This window comes from Scyliorhinus torazame, chromosome 21, assembly GCF_047496885.1.
Source record: "Scyliorhinus torazame isolate Kashiwa2021f chromosome 21, sScyTor2.1, whole genome shotgun sequence".
In the NCBI taxonomy this organism is placed as follows: domain Eukaryota; kingdom Metazoa; phylum Chordata; class Chondrichthyes; order Carcharhiniformes; family Scyliorhinidae; genus Scyliorhinus; species Scyliorhinus torazame.
Genome location: NC_092727.1, coordinates 103,084,070 through 103,107,654, shown reverse-complemented (window position 1 = coordinate 103,107,654; position 23,585 = coordinate 103,084,070). Strand labels below are relative to the sequence as shown.

At 46.3% G+C, this 23,585-nt stretch overlaps 1 protein-coding gene and 1 long non-coding RNA gene across 3 annotated transcripts in view; one reads left to right on the top strand and one right to left on the bottom strand.

Annotated features, from left to right (window-relative positions):
• The window catches only part of itga3b (integrin, alpha 3b), a 272,129-nt gene that overhangs the window by 87,686 nt on the left and 160,858 nt on the right, over positions 1–23,585 (bottom strand). For both annotated transcript variants that reach the window (XR_011937490.1, XM_072487143.1), the window contains exons 7-8: positions 20,232–20,425; positions 4,039–4,127 (exon numbers count right to left, since the gene is read on the bottom strand). Coding sequence is in view for 1 of the 2 variants with exons in the window: in XM_072487143.1 (XP_072343244.1) it covers positions 4,039–4,127; positions 20,232–20,425 (283 nt within the window). In the remaining variant the exon portion in view is untranslated. The remainder of the gene's footprint in view (positions 1–4,038; positions 4,128–20,231; positions 20,426–23,585) is intronic.
• LOC140398450 (uncharacterized) overlaps positions 4,416–23,585 on the top strand; it is a 31,534-nt gene continuing 12,364 nt past the window's right edge. Inside the window, exon 1 of the long non-coding RNA XR_011937492.1 lies at positions 4,416–4,486. This is a non-coding gene — a long non-coding RNA (uncharacterized lncRNA). The remainder of the gene's footprint in view (positions 4,487–23,585) is intronic.

The window sequence follows — 23,585 nt, the reverse complement described above, 5'->3', positions numbered from 1 at the left end:
AGTATTCATCTCATTCCTTAACTTTGAACTATTTTAAAGTTCCAACGAAGTAACTAAATCAACAAACTGAGGGGCAAATTTAAAGGGGCAGCTCCTTAAAGGGGCACTGCCCTAAACAGAAACAACGATCAACTGAAATTTAAGAACATCAAATTAAAGTGTGAGTAAAGGGGTCGATAAAACACCCCAGTCCCTGAGATGCCCACAGGGCACGGGAGGCCTCAATGGTGCCCGTGGACACGGCATGCTACCTCTCCAGGGACACACAGCCGCGTAAGAAGCCACGGAAGAGGGGCAGACAGTCAAGCTGGATGGCCCCCTCAGTCGCCCGGTGCCTGGGCCTGTTTTCCTTGACATTGAGACAGTGGGCAGCTGACATTGTTAAGGGTTAGCTCTTGATAGCCAATTAGTCTGACGAGCATAAATCTCCGGAATGTTAGAGGGCACAATTGCTTTCAGCTCATCCACCCAGCCCATTAGGCCCGGCTCCTTGACTCTCATCACACCCCAGCCCATGTGGCCTGCAGCTGCAGTTGCCCATACCCCCATGCCACAGTCTGAAGACTAACACAGCTCTGGAAGAACGTTTAAACACTGACAGTAGACTCCAGGATCACTCACACCAAGAACATAAGCCAGGCAAAGACACTCTGTCTGTGACATCCTCATGTTCTTAATAATTTCCTTCACAGAGAACTCTGAACAACTGGCTTCCTGAGAAAGAAACCACACAGCAAGTAAGATCTGAGAAGCCTCAGACTCAGCCAAACTTTTAACAGAAGTTTCTCAATACCGCAACCATCCAACATCTTGACTGTAGGAGCGGCTATTTCCCATTGTCTGGAAACTCAATTCTATTTAGTGAACCTCACAACTTTTTTTCCCTTTTTAAAAAATAAATAAATTTAGAGCAGCCAATTATTTTTCTTTTCCAATGAAGGGGCAATTTAGTATGGCCAATCCATCTAACCAGCACACCTTTGGGTTGTGGGGGTGAAACCCACGCAGACATAGGGAGAATGTGCAAACTCCACACCGACCGTGACCCAGGGCCGGGATTCAAACCCGGGCCCTCAGCGCCGCAGTCCCAGTGCTAACCACTGCGCCACATGCCGCCCCGTGAACCTCACAACTTGCCCTGAGCTGCGTGGCTGTGCAGATGCCTGGATTCACATTCCTGTCTACCTTTGCCAATCAATTGGAACGTGGTCATGAGGAATCGCAAATGGTGACTCATCAAGGGATGAGCAGAAATCAAATTGCTGTTCTGTAGGGAGCTTGGGTCAAATATAGAACCAGTAGAATTCCAAAAGAAGGATTCTCACAGTGAAGAATACAGGGATGAAGAGTATTGCTTTACAAGGCAACATATAACTGAGGCTGGGGATTGGGAAGGAAATGTCTGATCCCAACCAGTTCGACTAAGGAGGAAGCTACCTTCGTTTGGTAGAGGTCACTTCCCTCTAACTTGCTGCCCTTAGCAGAAATCCTGGTTCCTATATGTAGGCCTCAGTTTATACCCAACACTTCTGAGCTGTTGCTGAAACTGGGGTCTGTGGAGATGTGATTAAACAGAGTAAAAAAAGCTTAGAAACTATTTAGAAATAGCTGCCGTCCAAAACACGTAATAGAAAGATCACATATTTGTAAGTCTTCTATTGACATCCCAAATCACTTCATAATTGATTAAGTACTTTAGCCACTGTTGTAATGTATGGCGATGCAACACTCGGTATATTAGCGGGGTCCCAAAAATATCAATGAGTTAAATTAAATGGGGCAGGTGCATCCCCCACCCCCAAGCGGCATGTTTCTGCGGCAGTGGCCTGCCATTGGCTGGCCCGTTCTATCCGCCAGGAAACCCACGGCGGGGGTTGCCTGTCAGCAGGACAAGAAGATCCCACCGACGAGAACAGCTGGAATATCCCAGCCGCGGTTTCTGAGAGATAGACACAGGTCAAGACACCAGGAGAATTCATCTGTTCTGTTTTTGGACAGCAGTATCTTTCATGTTCATCTGAGAAGGTAGATGGGGCCTCAATTAACATCTAGACTCAGTATTGCACTGAAGCGCCAGTCTAAATTATATGCTTCAGTGTTTAGAGCGGGGCTTGAACCCATGATCTTCTGATTGAAAGGTGAGTGTATTACCACTGAACCAAGGCTGACTCCAAGTTTATGCCCTTAACAAGAACTTGGGAAGTATTTTCCTGTGTCATAACATCCTCTGCTTAGAGAGGAAATGAGAGCAGCAGACACTTGGAAAAAGGAAAATTATAATATATAAACAATATACTTAAATATATATATGTATACATATGCACACAAAAATAATTGCACACACGCCTGAATTTTCACTCCAAATCTATCAATTCTCTTTGATATCTACATAACAAGAGCCAGGAAATGTTGTTGTGCTAATACTGATGGTAACCAGCAGATGGTGCAGTTGATATTTTCAGACATTGGGAATGGGCCAGAGTTCCTTACATATTCAGAAAAAGCACAATGAGAATGGAATAGATTCCACACATCTCAAGTTCAGGCATTGCAGTTCTCCTGTTCCTGGGTCAGGGGCAGCACTCCAAACAGTTCAGCAGTATGGTCGAGTAGGGGTCCCACATATCTCTTCAGTCATGCCAGGAAAGGGCAGAGGGAGCTGATTCCAGGGTTTGGATAGGCAGCCGGACACTCACTGTGCAGCCTCACACATGATGTACGGGCACTTCGGCAAGGTACTGGGACAGTGCCCAAGAAACAGTACCACACGACAACACCACATCTTCAGAATATGAGGATTAGAGTGGAGAGAAGTGGTGGGAAATGGTCAAATAATAATTATAATCTTACTACTCAGGAATGTGCCAGATATTTATAATATTCCACACGTAATTTGAGGAGCAGTGGCAACAGCCCTGGGACATGGTTCTGTGACTACATAAATGATGGAAAAATTAAATAAATGATGGTGTCGGACATGGAGGAGAGGGACGTGGGTGTGGGGGGGCTCATATCGGGTTGGGGGGGGGGTGAGGTCCAGTTTGGGGGGGGGGTGTCAAGTCCGGTGGGGGGAATACCGTGATGGAAGGGGTGAGTGGAGTTACCTGTGAGATCGGAATGTAGGGGGAATCCCACGCAAGACAACAGGATAGCACAAGTAGATAGCATTGTGGCTTCACAGCGCCAGGGTCCCAGGTTCGATTCCCCGCTGGGTCACTGTCTGTGCGGAGTCTGCACGTTCGCCTCGTGTCTGCATGGGTTTCCTCCGGGTGCTCCGATTCCCTCCCACAGTCCAAAGAAATGCAGGTTAGGTGGATTGGCCATGCTAAATTGCCCTTCGTGACCAAAAAGGTTAGGAGGGGTTATTGCGTTACGGGGATAGGGTGGAAGTGAGGGCTTAAGTGGGTCGGTGCAGACTCGATGGGCCAAATGGCCTCCTTCTGCACTGTATGTTCTATGTTGTAAGAATCGATCCAGGTACTTATAATAGTCACACTGAAATTAGAAGTGTTTTAAATTCATCTCACCTTTACAGAGTAACCATTAGCGTAACACCAGCTGAACCGAGTGAAGTTAGCGATTTAAATCGCTTTGTCGGAAGGTTCCCAGCGCGGTGCAATTGCCCAAGGGAAGGCGGTGCTTCTGGGTAATTGCTGGGTAAACCCTGACATGGGAACTTCCGGCAGGGATTCTCATCTCCCCTTTGGGTTAACCCCCCACAATCGGAAGCTGGGCAGCCAGCAGGTTGTGGGCCACTATTGCATAATCAGAAGAAATGTCCATATCCTGAGAAAGTGGAAATCTCTACCACAAGGTAGAGTTGAGATAAAGCGTACAGATGCAATTGAGGGGAAGCTAGATAATTATGTAAGGGAGATAGCAATGGAGGGTTTTTGTGATTGGAGTTAGATAAGGAAGGGATGGTAGGAGCTTGAGGGATGCATGAGTGCTAGTATAGACTGGCTGGGCCGAATAACCTGCTGCTGTTCGAAATTCTCTAAGGCTCATGTAACGTTCGCCGTTGCCAACAAACTGTACCTGACTAGGTTTGGAATCCAGTCCATTCTTGCTGCCACAGTAGATAAAAACTTTGCCAGAACCATCGTAAGGCGCACCAATAGCGATATCTGTGGAAAGAAAATGAATGTGTTTGAATAGCCCCTTACCCGTGCACATTAACCAGCTCAGGCATTTTAAACACTTCAGGCATTCAGAGGTGGTTTCGCCTCCTCCCCACCACCTCCCCTCCCCCTTGTACTAATTACTATCAAAGGATTATATTCACTGGCATCTCATCCAGAAGAATGGAGCTAGGCAATTAATTATGGTGCCTGAGCAAGTCAAAGTCACTTAATTATTATGTGGGATCACATGACTTTTACCGTTGCGAAGGGGAGTATACTCAGCACTGCCTCCACTTTTCTGTTAAATTCATGGGAATCGGTGATCCTCAGAAAGGATGATTATAGGATTTTGAAAGGAGACTGTAAGTATTTGAGGGTTAAATTTATAGATCTTCTGTTTTTTAAATTAAATGCAGCATTTTAAGATCTCGGGTGCAGTCCTGAGTTTGTGCTGTTAAAATGATCGCAGCCCTATCGACACTAAGACTCCAATCTTCTGTGGCCACAGGTTAAGAATGGAGAAAATCGCAACCCAGGGGAAGGGGGGGGTTTAGTTTAGGTCAAAGATAAAGGGGTTTTGTTACTTGTGTATTGTTTAAAATTTCTGTATTGTTATTGTTGCGTTTGCTTTGTAAGAGGGGAAAAATTGTTGTTTGGGAAAAAATTTTCAATAAAACATTTATAAAAAAAAAGAATGGAGAAAATCATCCACCGCTGAACGACCCCTGATAGTGGATGTTGGGACGAGGACAAGAGCAGTTGCCTCCTGCTCAGGGTCAGTTGAACAGCTCAGCAGTCACTGTCCAGGTTCAGAGTGGCCACTAGGGGGGGAGATTAGTGTCCGCCTGTGGAATCATGCTCCAACAGGGACTCCACGCCTTCTTTCTTTTTTAGAACATACAGTGCAGAAGGAGGCCATTCGGCCCATCGAGTCTGCACTGACCCACATAAGCCCTCACTTCCACTCTATCCCCGTAACCCAACAATCCCTCCTAACCTTTTTGCTGAGAAGGGAAGAGGAATTGGGGGAAAATAAAGTCAGCAAGTATTTCCTGGGAGCTCGTATAATGCCCCTGTCAGAGCCAGCTCAAATCTTCTTGCAGCTGCTGTGCATAGCATTGAGCTTGGGCAGTGGCTGCCAAATTCTTTTGTTCTCTAGATTGGAGTCATGGCCTCAACTTGAATTTAATAGGCCCAGAATTTGCTACTAAGTTGGCAACAGCGCTGAGAAAAACCACTGGTGAAGTGAGAACTTAAGTGCCGCTGTTTTGCACTGAACTGCTTAACTGAGATTGGACCTAAGCCCATCCATCAGTTTCGGGACATTGTCGAAGGGTAGATCGCTGCGCTGTTACTATTATGCTATTATGATGTGAGTGACACACCCTTCCCTCCTCCTGATAAATAATGACCTTTTTTTAAATATTAAAGCAGAAGACATTAAGGTGGAAGGAAGCCCATTAAGTATGGAGTCACTAATTATTAATTGGATCCCACTCTCTTCTCATGATGGTGACTGTGATCAGGGTACAGCGTAACATGGCTGAAAAACGTAACAGATAAAGAAAACGAAGCGTCAAAATTAAGGAGATAGAAGTTATATATCTCCTGTCAGATTTTTTAAAAAGTCTTTGATGGGATGTGGATTTGTTGCCCATCCTTAGTTGTTCTTGAACGGAGTGGCTTGCTAGGCCATTTTCATAGGGTCAACCACATTGGTGTGGATCTGGAGTCACATGTAGGCCAGACCAGGTAAAGGATGGCAGATTTCCTTCCCTAAAGGGCCTGGTGGGTTTTTACAATAATAGAATCGCTACAGTGCAGAAGGAGGCTATTCGGCCCATCGACTCTGCGCCGACCCTTCGAAACATAGGCCCAATCCTCCACCCTAATTCCTGCAACTCCACCCCAAGAGGCAATTTATCATGGCCAATCCACCTAACCTGCACATCTTTGGACTGTGGAAGGAAACCAGAGCACCCGGAGGAAACGCACGCATTACATAGATTACATAGAACATACAGTGCAGAAGGAGGACATTCGGCCCATCGAGTCTGCACCGACCCACTTAAGGCCTCACCTCCACCCTATACCCATAACCCAATAACCCCTCCTAAATGTTTTGGATACTAAGGCCAATTTATCATGGCCAAACCACCTAACCTGCACGTCTTTGGACTGTGGGAGGAAACCGGAGCACCCGGAGGAAACCCACGCAGACACGGGGAGAACGTGCAGACTCCGCACAGACAGTGACCCAGCGGGGAATCGAACCTGGGACCCTGGCGCAATGCTACCCACTGTGCTACCTTGCAGACACGGGGAGAAAGTGCAAACTCCACACAGACAGTCATCCAAGGTGGGAATCGAACCCTGGCACTGCGAGGCAACAGTGCTAACCACTGTGCCACCGTGCCGCCCCAATCGATGATAGTTTCACAGTCACCGTCACCCAGTACAAAGGCTAGCTTTCAATTGTAGATTTTATTAATTGAATTTAAATTCCACCAGCTGCCTTGTGGAATTTGAACCTTTTGCTCTAGAATACTAGCCTGGCTCTCAGGGTTACTACTCCAGGGACAGTATCACGATGCCACCATCTCCCCTAACGATCCCAACATCCCTCTAGGTTTTGGAAGAGACAACCATCAGAGGGTCAAATGTAAATAATTAAGCAGCAAGGCACCTTGGCCTGCAGCCAATGGAAATCGCTGGAATATTTCAGCTGCTGTGAGTGGCAACCTTTGGCTCTGAAGCAACCATTGAACCTTCAAGTCTAACCAATACTGTTCTGCAACAAAACACATGCAGCAGGGAACAGCTTTGACCTCCTCTCATTTCAGTCTATGATTTCCTTCCTGTTGCTGTTATACGGAGATCTGATGCTCTGTACTAGCCAAAATGTGTGAACCCACACTGTTGGATTGAGCAGAGCCAACTGGGCAACAGCACATATGGAAGCTCCCTGTGGAGATTATCATAGAATTTACAGTGCAGAAGGAGACCATTCGGCCCATCGAGTCTGCACCGGCTCTTGGAAAGAGCATCCTACCCAAACCCACACCTCCACCCTATCCCCATAACCCAGTAAACCCCACCCAACACTAAGGGCAATTTTGGTCACTAAGGGCAATTTATCATGGCAATCCACCTAACCTGCACATCTTTGGACTGTGGGAGGAAACCGGAGCACCCGGAGGAAACCCACGCACACACGGGGAGGATGTGCAGACTCCGCACAGACAGTGACTCAAGCCGGAATCGAACCTGGGACCCTGGAGCTGTGAAGCAATTGTGCTATCCACAATGCTACCGTGCTGCCCCTACACGGTCCTGAGCTAACTGCTCAGTATCTGGAGTATTATTAGTGGAGATCCGCCAGCAACATTCTTCAAGAAACTGCAGCTGGTAGGGTGCAGTGGCAGCACAGGGCAAGGTGGAGATATTGGCATGCGAGTTCGAAGCCCACTGTCAAGTCATGGTGGCATCCAACTGGCATGGTGGCGGCTCAGAGCTGTGTAGTGAGGACCATCTGATTCAGACTGGACTGAGCTACCATACTAAGCTGTGGTCAGAATGCAACCTGCCCATAGACAGAATGGATAATCGCAGCTTGCATCAGGCTGTGCTGTTGTTCAGTGTCTCAAAAAGGTCTGGCAGCTTGTGTGCTCAAACATTAACAACTCATAACTACATACATCTCCAATTGGCATAGCCCTGACTGGGGACCATCTCCATGCTGGCTTTTGCTAGACTGCCTGCAGACTATTGCACAGTTATCATACGACTCTCTACAACATAATGTGGGTGGTATTGTTTCCCCAATCCCACATTAACGCTTACCAACCCAAACGCCCTTTTACTACATGTGCCACTTGCTGGTAGTGACAAACTACTGGTATATGAGGGAGAGATCATGAGCACAGTCGCAGGGTTCAAGAGGAGAGGCGAGGAAGCGGACAAATTTAAAACACTGCACCACTGAGACATTTCAACGGTCAGAGGGTGAAATTCCTTTCTACGGAAGAATTGGGCATTGTTGTTTCAATCCCAAATTCAGGACGGGCTGAGCAAAGTGCAGGGACACCTGGCTTTGAAAGATGTGATCGTTAGTGGGTCATTAATGATGGAGAAACTCGGACCTCCTGGTTTTTATCGAAAATGGAATTTCACCCCACCACATGTGGAGCTAAATCTAGACCTCCTCGGCCTAAAGTGCAGCTTAAACTACATCATTTTGAGGACACGTTTCTTTAGAAAAGCTGCTGCTGAATTTACAGAGATCAATACATTTGTCTCCAACACTTCAATAAAAGCAGTTCAAAAATGAAGTGCACTGCGACACTTTGAAGCATTTAAAGTGACAATGCTATGAACAGTTACCCCATATCTTTTAAAACACAAGGGCTGCATTCAGCTGTGCGCTGCCTGGGTGAAAGATCACCAGTTCCTGCAGCAAACAGTAATGCAATCAGCATTAGAAGAATCATTCAAACATCTGATTTATTTTTTGAAACAACAAAGTGAGGTATTACAGCCATGGCTGTCAGGCTTTTGAACTGTGGAGAACAGAGCCTGTGTGTGGAGCAAACCTGGAAGTACACGTGGCAAATGGCGAATTCACTGCCATCTTTTGATCACTGCCTGCCAGATGGGTTTTAATAAGAAACCATTTACATTGCAGCAATGCTGACAATGTAATTTTGGTCTTAGCTTTAAGATGGAGCCTTGCTGGAAACGTGTGCGCAATCTTGGGGGGGAAGCTTTTCTCTGGGCCCTAACATTTACTACAGCTGCCAAATCGTATTGGACAAATCCTTAGAAGTTTGATCATGTGACATGTGCCCAAAGTTTACATAGGTTATTGCATTTACCTTATAACGATTGAATTTCTTTGAGTCACTTAAGTTTTGTGCTAACAGTTGATATGCGAGAGCCAGAAGGTCGCCAACATGTTGGCAAAGTGTATAAGTTGAAAGCAAAGGCATGAAGTTCAAAGATGTGCAGGTTAGGCGGGGTTAGAGGAGTGGGTCTCGGTAGGGTGCTCTTTCAGTGTTGGTGCAGATTCGATGGGCCGAATGGCCTCCTTCTGCACCGCAGCGTTTCTATTACCCTGCCTGGCCTACGACCGGGGCTGGTTAGGCACAGGGCTAAATAGCTGGCTTTTAAAGCAGACCAAGGCAGGCCAGCAACACGGTTCAATCCCTGTTCCAGCCTCCCCGAACAGGCGCCAGAATGTGGCGACTAGGGGCTTTTCACAGTAACTTCATTTGAAGCCTACTTGTGACAATAAGCGATTTTCATTTCATTTCATTTCATGTGATCCACACTGTTGACTCTGAAATGCTCTCCGAAATGGTGAACCAAGTCACTCAGTTCAAGGGTAATTAGGGATGGTTAACAAATGCTGGGCCTGCCAGTGACACCCACATCCCTTAAAGGGTAAAAAAAAACTTGTGCTTGCCCTGATATAAAAACAAAATGCTGGAAAAACTCAGTAGTTCTGGCAGCATCTGTGGAGAGAGGAGCCGAGTTGACGTATCGAGTCTAACATGATTCTTCTTCGGAACACTTTCCGCTTTTATTTCAGACTTCCAGCATCTGTAGTATTCTGCTTTTATTGTTTTGTGAAGACGGTGGGATGTGTGTATGTAGATCACCACAAGAAAGCAAGGAGTTTTCTGAGAGAAGTGTGTTTCTTCGAATGGGGATTTCTTTTCCCCCTGCATCCACTGCAGCAGAGCGACGTCTGTTCTCTGGAGCGAAAGGTGGCTCTTGTGTAGCCTGGCGAGATGCTGAAAAGGACCCTCCGGGGACCACCTGCGCAGATAAAGCTGCCCAAAAAATGGAGATGTTTTGGAGAAGTTCAAACAGACCCAAAATCGAAGTGATGTCAACAGAATATTTGCAATGCTGATGAGCGTATGAGTGAAGGGCTGCAGGCACATTCTCAAGCTCCCTTTACACAGCTGAATCGAGAGAGAGCCCAGTTCATCGCTATCCGAATGGGAAATCCATGACCGCAACATCCTGGGACACAAAGAGTTAAAACAGCTTTGGTGCAGTGCACTATCTGACTGAAATGCGGGATTCCTGTGAGAAATTGTCCCAGCCAATCATTCCCATTCCAGAATCACCTCCCTGGGAAAGCTGCTATGAACACTACCAAGTTAACAAATTCCACACAAGTTACCGCAGAATTACCAGTCCATGAACCAGAAACTGAGCTTTATTCCTCAGATGCACATTGTAGAAGATCATACCGAACTAACTTGGAATACATTTATTCAGTTTGATTTTGGTATTTCAAAAAAAATTACCACTGTACTGCACTCAGCTTCCATTCGTGCAACTAACATCAACTCACCAACAGGTGGCAGCGTCTCCATTTCTGCAGCATGATACAGCATTGCCACAGAAGGCCACATTTAGCAACATGCAAGGGCCCGGTGACACCATTTTGCACTACCTTCACTAACAGTTACTGCTTCAAGTGTAATTAGGAATCGGAAATGAATGTTGGCCTTGCCGGTGACACCCAAATCCTGTGAATGAATAAATAGAAGGAAAATGGGCTAGATTCTAGGAGTTGTGTATATTGCGGACAACATCAACCCATCCAGCCAAAACCTGGGTAAATTTACAAATATACGGGGCTCGATTCAACTAAATGGGAACAATGTCCCACAGCGAGTGCATTTAGCTGGATGTTTCCCAGTGCTCGGAGCGTCGAGGAATGGCACTCGGGTTAGATATGGGGCCTCAGCGAGGAACGTGCGGCTGAGGCCGTACATAGCCCCGTCTTGTACACTGGGGAGCTCCGCTCGCCAGAACTCCCCAGTGTCACGAGAGGCCCCGAAGCGATACCAGATCCCCCCCCCCCCCGCCCCCCCAGCCCGAATGCACGATGGGAGGGTCCCTGGATCCTGCAACACCCACACCGGGCATCGTCAGCTCGATTGTATGTGCCAGTGTGCCAGGCTGGCACAGCCAGGGTGCACAGGTGGCACCAGCAGTGCCGGGCCACCACCCGTTGTGGGGGACCAGTGCTGAAAGGCACTCGCCCGATGTCTCTGTGGCGAAGGGGATGAATCCCAAAGCCTCCGCTACCTCGGGAATCTACACGTTAAGGGTAAGACTAACCGTCTCGCTCTAATGTGCAGATTTGCCAAAAGGTGATTCCACTCACAATGGGCAGGATTTACATTGCAACATTGCACGAAATTGCGTTGGATATCGCGAGGCATTGCGAGCTGGATAGATCCCGGAAGGGGGGGGGGGTCTCCCGGCCTTTATCGGCCACGCTGCTCAGCGGCGAGCTGCTTTTCAGGCGCCGCATGGCCATTGGATCGCGCCCAGTTTCCACTTTAACTGACCCCGATTTCTTTCATTTTTTTGACGTCGTGGCAGCTGCATCACCAAAGAGACAAACATTTAAAACCTCTTGGACTTTTGGGAAGCGGGTTGGGAGGGGGCTGCCCCGTCAGACACTACACCTCAAGTGAGAGAAACAGAATTTGAAATGCTACATCAAGTGGAGTGGGAGTTGGGCTGTGCACAGTAGGGTACAAGTATCACTATTTACGAAACTGTGGTTGTGCAAACTCCTATATTCTCCTGAGGAAGGAGCAGTGCTCCGAAAGCTAGTGTTTGAAACAAACCTGTTGGACTTTAACCTGGTGTTGTAAGACTTCGTACTGTGCTCACCCCAGTCCAACGCCGGCATCTCCACATCATCCTATATTCTAGTCTGGGGACAGTTTGCCTCATTCAATGTGATGTCGCCTAACATGGAGACCCCAAAAATCAACAACGGCAAGACTTGTGATTCCTGTGTCATGGTTTTCAACCCGCACACTAATCATCCCTTTTACTTCAAACTCCCAAATTCTGATACAAATTACAAGTGTGCAAGCAGTATATGCTGAAATATGTATTCTAAAAAAACTATTAAAGTTTGAGTGAAACAAGTAACTCAGACACATTAAATTGCACAGAGTAATGGAAACCTTCATAAGGTTTTGTGGTGCTGAAGGCAGAGGACCATCGGTTGTCTGGAGACCTGTTAACCGCCTATTTCCCACGTGAGGCAGATGATTTTTTTTTAAACTGCTGGTGCAGAATGTTGCTTGATGGAATCACAGATGGGGATACTGGGCTTAGTGTCAGCACAGCCAATTTGCGATACCTCGTTTTGCAGCAATTAAAATTAAGAGCTGGAAAATTGACAGTGCCCCTGAATCAGGCAGACTGACCTCTGCAGCCAATTCTTTCATCTGCGCTGCCCGAAATGAAACCTCTGGAGACACCTTGCCGTTTCAGGAGCAAGAAGAAGGTGATGGCTCTGCTTCTGATAAATAGATTAACGGTTTAATCATCCAGAATTAAATCAGTTGCCACCCCAGAGCAGCCCCCACCCACCTCTGCACTTCCCCGCCACTCTGGCAGAGACTATTAAACCTCTCACACCCGCTCTGGTGGAGAATATTAACCCTCTGACCCCAACTCTATCGGAGACTATTAATCCCCATTAATCCCCTCACGCCCATCCTCCTGGGGAGAATTAACCCCCTCACCCCTACTCTGCTGGGTAGTATTAACACCCTCTCCCTACTCTGCAGGGGAGTATTGACCCCTTCACCTCCCACTCTGCAGGGGAGTATTAACCCCTCACTCACCACTCTGCAGAGGAGTATTAAGCCCCTCTCCCCACTCTGCAGGTCAGTATTAACCCCTTACCCTCATTCTGCAGGGGAGTATTAACCCCCTTAACCCCACTCAGTCCTGTGGCTTCACAGCACCAGTGGCCCGGGTTCGATTCCCGGCTTGGGTCACTGTCTGTGTGGAGTCTGCACGTTCTCCCCGTGTCTGCGTGGGTTTCCTCCGGGTGCTCCGGTTTCCTCTCACAAGTCCTGAAAGACATGCTATTGGGTGAATTGGCCATTCTGAATTCTCCCTTAGTGTACTTGAACAGGCGCCGGAGTGTGACGACTAGGGAATTTTCACAGTAACTTCATGCAGTGTTAATTTAAACCTACTAGTGGCACTAATAAAGATTATTATTATTACTTTGCAGGGAAGTATTAACCTCCTCACCCCCTGCTCTCATGGCGACTCTCACATGAATAGATGCTGCAGCACATTCAGTAGCTTCTCTTACAGTAATTGGACAAACTGAAAAGTGGGAACTAACACAGCAAATAATCAGCCAAATGCATGTGAACACAACATGGTTAGCAATGTTGCAATGGTTAGCAATGTGACAATAAATCAAATCAAATCAAGCAATGGAGCCAACTACAGAGATGGCACTAAACAGCCACTAGATGGAGTCATCACACCTAAAATAGTTAAATGTACATTTTTGAAAGGGGTAACACTACAAAAGATATATAAAGAATAAACGATAGGAAAAGGCACTCATGCCAGTCGGCATATATTGTAGACATGGTGACCCAGCATTTTGTCCTCCGTACAATATCATGTCTACAGGTGTGAGTGTTGTATTTCTGAAGAGAAACATAGAGGATGGCAGAAGGCCAAGACATGCTGTGTTTTAACCAAATGATGCAACTGAAACTCCAAAGCAGTACTGAGGGACTTTAGCATTGCCATCCTCTATTAAAGATGTCAAACTAAGGTTCAATCTGGGTGGCACAGTGGCTAGCACTGCTGCCCCACGGTGCCGAGGACCTGGGTTCGATCCCGGACCCTGGTCACTGTCCAGGTGGAGTTTGCACCTTCTCCTCGTGCCTGCGTGGGTCTCACTCCCACAACCAGAAGATGTGCAGGGTAGGTAGATTGGCCGGGCTAAATTGCCTCTTAATTGGAAATATTATGGGAAAAAAAACAAGGTTCAATCTGCCCGTTTGGATGGCTCCAGTGGATATTACTGTCACATGGTGCTATTTCTAGAAGAGTTGTTTGGATATTGACCAACATTCTTCTTTCAACCAGCCGCCTCCTTCTTCTTTCTGAGTTTTCTGCCCAAAGACGGGTACAGCCCACAGCGCCATGCCCTCCACCATGGTAGGGTAAGGCGGGTAGGTCTCGAATCCACCATATCCAGAACAGGGATTGAACCCCAGGCTGTTGCCGCCAATCTAATCCAATCAGGCCGTCCAGCCAACTGGTCCCCTCCCCACCCCCAGCCAAGGAGTCTGGGTTGCTGTGGCAACATACACGTTTACATGTGTGTTGCAGCCGGGAGCTATAGATAGTGATGGTTGAGGCTCCAATTTTCATTCCATCATGTGGCTGGTCAGGAATCTCTCCCACCTTACTGCCTGCCCTCGGCGGGCGTTGGAAGGATTTGTTAATATTCAGCCTGTCTGGCTGTGTTAGGAATGCCTTGGCCATCAGGTCCTGGAGTGGGAGTTGACCAGGAGCTCTGGCTCAGTGCCAAGCATACAGACCACACACAAGACCTCCACCTTCAACCAGCAACACCAACAAAAATGGATTAACAAATTATTTTATTTCTTTCCTCTGGTATGGAATGGATGCTAATCCATCAAGATGCAAACCGTTATTGGATTTCAACAGTAATTTGTTATATGTGATAACATGTTCGAGCATCTCAAAGCCTTAAGGCCTGATACAAATGATCTGCAATAATCTCTTCATCTCTTTCAACCTCTTACTCCATTTCTGCCTGACTCCACTGTCAAGCTTATGGTACAGTAAGAAGTCTTACAACACCAGGTGAAAGTCCAACAGGTTTGTTTCGAATCACTAGCTTTTGGAGCACTGCTCCTTCCTCAGGTGAATGAAGAGGTGGGTTCCAGAAACATATATAGACAAAGACAATGATGGAAGACAATACTTTGAATGCGAGTCTTTGCAGGTAATTAAGTCTTTACAGGTTCTGACAGTGCGACTGGGGAGAGGGATAATCACAGGTTAAAGAGGTGTGAATTGTCTCAAGCCAGGACAGTTGGTGGGATTTCGCAAGCCCAGGCCAGATGGTGGGGGGTGAATGTAATGCGACATAAATCCAAGGTCCCGGTTGAGGCTGTACTCATGTGTGCGGAACTTGGCTATAAGTTTCTGCTCGCCGATTCTGCGTTGTCGCGTGTCCTGAAGGCCGCCTTGGAGAACGCTTACCCGAAGATCAGTGGCTGAATGCCCTTGACTGCTGAAGTGTTCCCCGACTGGAAGGGAACATTCCTGCCTGGTGATTGTCGCACGATGTCCGTACATCCGTTATCGCAGCGTCTGCATGGTCTCGCCAACGTACCACGCTTCGGGACATCCTTTCCTGCAGCATATGAGGTAGGCAACGTTGGCCGAGTCGCACGAGTATGTACCACATACCTGGTGGGTGGTGTTCTCACCATCGTACAAGGAATATGTCCTCTTGTGGGGAAGAGCTTATCCAGAGGCCATCCATAAGATAGGCATCGAGAAAACAAAAGAGAATTCAGAAGAAACTTCGGCATCCAAAGGTTGGTGTGAATGAAGAACTCGCTATTCCAGGGAGTGGCTGAAGTGTATAATACAAATGCATTTAAGGGGAGCTGGACAAGAACCGGAAGGTAGTGGTGGGCACATTGGATTGGATTTGGGTTTATTGTCACGTGTGCTGAGGTACAGTGAAGAGTATTGTTCTGCGTACAGTCCAGACAGGTCATTCCATACAGGAAAAACATAGGACATAAGATAGATACACAATATAAATACATAGTCACAGACATTGGGTGAAGCATATGGAGTGTAGTACTACTCAGTAGAGACGATGCATGGAGAGATCAGTTCAGTTCATAAGAGAGTCATTTAGGAGTCTGGTAACAGCGGGGAAGAAGCTGTTTTTGAATCTGTTAGTTCGTGTTCTCAGACTTTTGTATCTCTGGTCCGATGGAAGAGGTTGGAAGAGAGAATAACCCGGTTAGGAGGGGTCTTTGATTGTGTTGCCTGTTTTCCCAAGGCAGCGGGAGATGTAGACAGAGTCAATGGCTGGGAGGCGGGTTCACGTAATGGACTGGGCTGTGTTCACAATTCTCTGTAATTTCTTACTGTCAAGCAGTTGCCATACCAACCTGTGATGCAGCCAGGTAGGATGCTTTCTATGGTGCATCTCTAAAAATTGGTAAGAGTCAATATGGACATCACAAATTTCCTTAGTTTCCTGAGGAAGTATAGACGCTGTTGTGCCTTTTTGGTTGTACTGTCGATGTGGGTGGACCAGGACAGATTATTGGTGATGTGCACACCTCGGAATTTGAAGCTGTCAACCATCTCCACCTCGGCCCCGTTGATGCATTCAGGGGTGTGTGCAGTACTTTGTTTCCTGAAGTCAATGACCAGCTCCTTAGTTTTGCTGACGTTGAGGGAGAGATTGCTGTTGTTACACTAGGCCACTAGGTTCTCTATCTACCTCCTGCGCCCTGGTTCATTGTTGTTCCAGATCCGACCCACCACGGTCATGTCATCAGCAAACTTGTAGATGGAGTTGGAGCCAAATGTTGCCACACAATCGTGTGTGTGTATAGGGAGTATAAAGCCTTGTGGGGCCCCGGTATTGAGGACTATCGTGGAGGAGGTGTTGTTGTTCATCCTTACTCCTCTAGCTCATGAACAGTGGCCAGGAAACAGCAGAAGTGCATGTTGAGGGTCTTGAGATAGCTGATGTTGGAGCCCAGGTCATCGTGCAGAACCAAGATTGGGTTCAGGCAGGCTATATCTCAGCAGTGGAAGCATTGTCACCGGGTTCATGGCTTGGGCTGGCCTCCGAGTAGGGAGCGGCATGGTAGCACAGTGGTTAGCGCGTTTGTTTCACAGCTCCAGGGTGCCAGGTTCGATTCCCGGCTTGGGTCACTGTCTGTGGGAGTCTGCCAGTTCTCCTCGTGTCTGCGTGGGTTTCCTCCGGGTGCTCTGGTTTCCTCCCACAAGTCCCAAAAATAGTGATGTTAGGTAATTTGGACATTCTGAATTCTCCCTCCATATACCCGAACATTTAAAAAATGAAATATACAGCATGTATTAAATGTATTTAATCTCATTCATGCTGTCCTGGTAAGTGAATAAGTCTGATTTCAACCTTGTGGCCCACTGAGATGAAGGAGGCCCACTCATGCGGCCCACTCAGTAGCCTATGTTGCCCATCACTGGAATAGAGGGCTACAACGGTAGATTTAGGTTAGGAAAAATGGGAGGTGGCCTGAGTGCAGTACAAATGACTGGAATAGGCTGGTTGAGCCAGAAGGATATATGGCACAGAAAGAGGCCTATGTAGATCTTTCTCCCCATTTTCTAAGAGCGTAGGTTCAGAATTCTTCTAACCTCTGGGAAATGCTGATAGGAGAGTGTCACGTTTTGGAGTTTTGTTATCATAGAATCCCTGCAACGCAGGTGGAGATTCGGCCCATCGAGTCTGCAGCAATCCTCTGAAAGAGCACCCTATCTTGGCCCATGCCCCCCGCCCCAACCCCATAACGCTGCCTAACCTTTGGACACTAAGGGGCAATTTAGCATAGTCAATCCACCTAACCTGCACATCTTTGGACTGTGGGTGGAAACCGGAGCACCCGGAGGAAACCCACGCACACACGGGAGAATGTGCAAACACCAAACAGAAAATCACCCAAGATCGGAATCGAACCCGGGTCCCTGGCTCTGTGAGGTAGCAATGCTAATTATTGTGACACCGAACTGGAGTTCAGAGTCATTGATCACGTGTCTTTATATCTCCATATCTTGATAATTGATGGGGTGAATTAAGGACTGAACAGAGAACCACGGTTATTGTATTCTGGCTTGCTGAGATGTGTCACACACTGGTCCACCGAGCAAAGACGAGGCACATATATTTTTAGGTCGTGGATCAACAATTTAATCTTCCAGCGTAAGCCAACAATTTATGTCTCAACAGACATTGAAAACAGCCGTTTCTCCACTGGGTCATAAACTGACTGTTGGTCCCTGCATAAACCTGGAACCAGACATTTCTGGTCACAGGTTCGCCTATGAAAGGGGTTATGATGAACCAGCTCTGCCTCTGCTCACAGACCAGCAGCAGGTTCCAATTCCAGATACAGGGAGCAATGGAGAGTCACTATCCTAAAATGTCAATCATCTGAGATGTTTCAAAACATAAGGAGATGACTTGTTCAACTAGTTTGTACCGAATACCTGGTAGACAGGGCCACGATCACATGTAATCCATATATGCACATCAAGGACTTTCAGACGTATGCACGTATTGCTGTGATCCAAGATGTGAATCTTTTGCCAGATTGCAATAAATGTCCTCCATGCACAGAAAACAATTATCAATAGCTAATTCTAATCCTGTGTGTGTTCTGTGACCAAGAGTAAAGGATCTAAAAATTTTGACAGAAAGCAGAGTGTCTATAAGAAAGTCGAAGTTGTTTTTGCTTTCTCTCTTCTGAAAAAAAAAGAAAAAGTGAGCGAGAGAAAAAGGGAGCGAGCGAGTGGATGAGGAAAAAAAGGGATAGAGACAGAGGGTGGATTTCACCAGCTCTTCGCACCGGCAGGGGGCTATTCCGGAGTCCCACTGCCGGTGCACCTCTGCCTGTGGATTTCCCGGCGACGAAGGGTGCATTTAACGGGAAATCCCATTGAAAACGGCGGGTCCAGAAAATCCTGCTGGCAGGCTACCTCTGCCACCTAAAAACACTTGGTAGGTTGCTCGTTAAATCCCACCCTGAGATTGAGAGGGAAAAGAATGGGAGAAAAGAGAGGAAATAGAGATGAAAAGGGGAGAGACAATGTGCGCCATTTAATGGGGCCGGGGGAAGAGTCCCGTTTTGGAAGTGTTTAGCGGGGTGTTTCTCCGAGCCGGCAGTGCTGAGAACAATCCCACTATCAAGCGGGACTCTGGCCTCTGCGATGAACGCCCTGCCGAGGCCACACTAACTTTCATGAGATCAGGGTGTCATTTCTAAATGTTGCCCCGATCTCCAGACCCCCCATTGCAGCCTCTGCCACCCCCTGGCTACATTTGTGTGGATCAGTGCTAAACGGCGCCATAGCAAGGTCTCCCAGACACGGGCATTTGATCCTGGGCCTTGGAAGAATCTGCCGCAGCCATATTTAAGTGAGCCTAACTGCTCACTTAAATATGCAAATCTAGATCCCGCCCAGGGAGGGTGAGATCTAGATCATGAGGTCTCGCGAAATCTCGTGAGATCTCACGAGGCGTCCCGAGCATCGCAAATCTTGCGAGAGGCCTCTCGTGAGATTTAACGGCCTCATCGCACCCTGAGTCGGGTGCACCAAGGTTATTTGACCGGGCCCAAAAGGCATGAAAAAAAAAAGAGAGGAAAGGGGATTTGGAGAGTATGGATATGTGGGGGGGGGGGGGGGGGGGGGGAATTTGAAAAAGAGAAGGCGCAAGAAAAAAGGTTAAAATAAAATAAAGTGATGGAAAGAAAAAGAGAAATAAACACAAGATGGTGAGTGGTTTGAAACTTTTGTTCTAACTGACTGAAACCATTTCTGTGAAAGAGAAAAGGGTTTGTGTAACAAAAGATCCAATACAGTACAACCACCCCAGGTGGTCAATTTTCATTGCTTTGGTCTGGTGTCAATAGGCCAATACCAGCCTCAAAATAGGGTCGGAAAGCTATAGAGCCTTATTAATAACTGCGATGTGGCTGGCTTCATTTTGATGTGGGTCTTTGCCTATCCAAAGCAATAGACCTTTTTAAATAAGAAAAATCCAGAGTTCTGTGAAGTAAACAGGACTCCAATTGTAACTTAGGTCATAACTGGTCAGAGCCTGTACTTTACACTCTGACTAGTGCCACACACAATACTAAAGAAGTCTATGAAAACTCTGAATTAATTTTGTGGGCCTCGGAAGAGCAGGGAAGACAGGACCTCAAAATCGTGGGAACCTCTTCACCATTTGAACAGGTGGCCTACTAGAAATGGGGGTTTCTGTCCCCTCTGGCCCCCAGTAATTTTGGCTCTTTTACTGGGGACGTCCCAGTGAGAGTTTGACATTTCTGAACCTAGCCTGTACGATTTTGGTCCCTTGAATTTTTGATAGGGTACTTAAGGAGAATCAGTGACATAAATACCACGGTACAAGGATTACAGTATGATGCATTTCATTTTTGAACAGGTAATGAAGCATCTAACCTTGAAATCCATCTTGATTGATGTCTCCAATACTGCTGACGGCGTGACCAAACATGGAGCCCTTCGAGCCATTTAACACCAGTGTGTGTTTGTCCGGGAACTTTCCCGCCTGATTCATGTAAATATACACAGCACCACTGATCTCATTCTTGCCCTCAAAGTAGTGAGGAGCCCCAACAATCAAGTCTTGCCAACTGTTTGGAAAAACAAAATGTTACTTCATTAAAAAGCTGTCCACAGGCAAAATAAATTATCTATACATTTTATAGTCTAGCCTACAGAGTCCAGTATGGTCTCTTTCGCTGATGTCAATAAAGAAATACAAACTACAATGAGATTTAAATCCTCAATATTCATTAGACAGGTATTTAAGATGCTTCTTTCACTATGAGAGTTCCTTGTGCTTTAAGGAGAATTTCACTGCCCAAACAATTTGGTTGGTAGTTGAATATCCATTGTGCATCATATAAATCAGATCATTGACTCAATCCTTGCCTTTGTCGTGTTAACTGATCTCAGCTGAGATGTTAGTAGAGAAAGGCAGTTCATCTCATGTTCTTGGGCATGGGAAGACGGGCTAATTAGCTAGGGTTCTCATTACTAATTATGATGTAGTAATTCCTGCTGCATGTGGAGCACGAGTGTGTGGAGTGTGTGTGAGCATGCGTGTGAGTGTATGTGCGCATGGGGATGGTATATGTGGGAGTTGTAAGAATGTATACAGACATCAGACATGAACAGCATTATGTTTAGCAGTGGGCCATCTCCAGTAGTAGAATCATCGATGACCACATTGTCAGGGTCAAACCTACAGAACTATACACCTGCAAGATTCAGGGCCTTCAAAAAGAAATACATTACATTTAGATATAATTTATTATGGCCCAAAGGCATCTTACCTGCTTCAATCAGTGAAATACTTTTTAAGTATAGTCCGTTATAATGTAGGGCCACAGGAAAGTTAATTAATTCAGTTATTTTTTGTGTTTTTGTGTGTTTTTTTCTTTTGTTTTTGGGGGTTTGGTTACAGCAGCTGTTGAGAGTTCTGTTTTTCCCATTTGCAACTCAAGATCTGTCTTTTCTTCCTTTACTTATCCCATTACCATCTCCTTTCACTTTGTCTTAGCATCCTCTGCATCATATAAGACTGGATTGTCATCTTCATGGTGGCTGGCGAAAGTCAGGAAATTCCCAGGCTCAGCGTGCCCATCTTGGGAGAAAAATGCCCGTAAAGATGGGATTTCTGGGTTGACTGGCACTATTAGGAGCCCAACCCACAGATCCCGGAAATAATTCAGAGGAAGCCACAGGGTCTTTGGGTGCTGAGGTGGGCTGGATTAAAAGCCTGCCTCAGTGCTTTGGGACTTTTTCCGGTTGTAATATGAACAGTAAGACCCTCTAGCCCTCAACCCCACAAACTCTTCGTGCCCCCCCTCACCCAACCCCCATGGTCCCTCATACTCTCCATACCAAGCTGTGCTCTTCCAACCTCCCCCTGGCCCCTCTAGTCTCTATGCCAAACTATGGAACTTCCACGCCCATTTATCCACGATACAATGTCTAGAATCAATTAGCCATATCGTGACATGGGATGTGTTAAAAAGCCTTTTGAAAAAGCCATTCACAAAAAATTACTTTTACTACAGCCCACTAAAAGTGTCAATCATCCAGACCTTTAAAGTGTTGATAACAGAAACTACAAGTACTTGAAAAATCTTATCTTATGCAAATAAATGCCGTGAAATTGAAAAATAGCCAAAGATATAAATTAAGCAATGTTTTCACTGGGGCTCTGATGTTTCGGTTCTGTAATGGATGTCTGTGCTCTCAGCCAACAATGCATGATGAAGCTTGGGTGAAAGCCTAGAAATCCATTTGAGTGCTGAGACAGCTGCACGCCAGGGAAAATATTACTTGATTTATATCTTTGGCTCTCTGATCTATTTTTCAAGTTCACAGTGTTTATTTGCACAAGATAAAAATGTTTCAAGTACTTCATTTCCTGCTGTTGACACTGTAAAGGGCCTAGATGATTGACAGTTTTATTGGTCTACAATAAAACCATTTTGTATGGATGAATGACTGTTTTTAAAACTTATTTCAAATGTCCTATTTTCACTATAGTGTTCATTGGTTCTGCACAGAGTGTACAATGGGGGAAAGGACATGGAAGTACCATAGCCTGGAATGGAGGGTATGAGGGGCCATGGGATGGTGGGTAGTTGGGCATAGGTTGACATTGAGGATCTGAAGGGCCATAGCTTGGCATGGGAATATGGGAAAGGCGTTTCAAACTTACCTTTCAAAAGGTTCCACTGAGGTGCCGTGAACCATAAGTCCTTTAAAGGTTGGCTCCGCTCCATGAAAATTGTGGAGGACTAGGACTCATCTATCCCCACAATGGAGCCAGTCAGGTCAGGAGTGGAAGGTGTGGGCTTGCAACCTGATTGAGCCTGTAACCTTAACGCACACTGGTAAAAATTGGAAACCCCTGGAATGTAGTCGTGAATCCCAGGATCGGATCATGGCCGTCATTTTCACGACCATGAAAATCCAGCCCATAATTTTTGTGCCTTCCGTTCTATCACAGACTTTACCCTTTTGTTTCCCACCCCCTCCCCACCTCCCACTTGTATATTTGCTTAAAACCTGTTACATTGCTACTTTTTCCAGTTCTGATGTCATCGACCACAAACATTAACTTCTCTTTTCACAATTCCTGCTAAAGATGCTTGCCAGAATCTCCTGTTTTTGTTGCAGATTTCCAAAAACATTTTGCTTTTGTATTAACCCATTGTAAGGTCCTACATATGACAACAGCAGCAAATAAAAGAAAATTGGACAGGGAAAAAAGTAACAGATGACATTGTGCAGGCTAGGTGGATGTGCGGGATAGGTGTATTGGCCATGCTAAATTGCCCCTTAGCGTCCGAAGGTTAGGTGGGTTACAATGGGGTAGAGATTGGTCCAAGGCAGGGTGCTCTTTCAGAGGGTCGGTGAAGACTCCTTCTGCACTGCAGGAATTCTATGATGGTGAAGAATTGTCAAGCCTTCCGAAAGAGTAAGATCCTGAACAGAGCAATGAAGTGTTGTGCCCCATTTGATACTGTACTATGAAGAAATCCATCTCACATTACATTCCATTTTCTGAGAATACATCTGCTTCTAGATAGTGGGCAAGAGGGGCTTTGCACAGTAATTTCATACTCGTGACAATAAAAGGTTATTATTATTAGATAGCAAAATTGCAAAGATCTCATGATCTGCAGATGCACTGTGCAATGGAAGCTCATCAATAAAATATTTATTTAGTGTTAGGGTCTGGCTGTAAAAGTAAATTATGAAGTTGTAAGA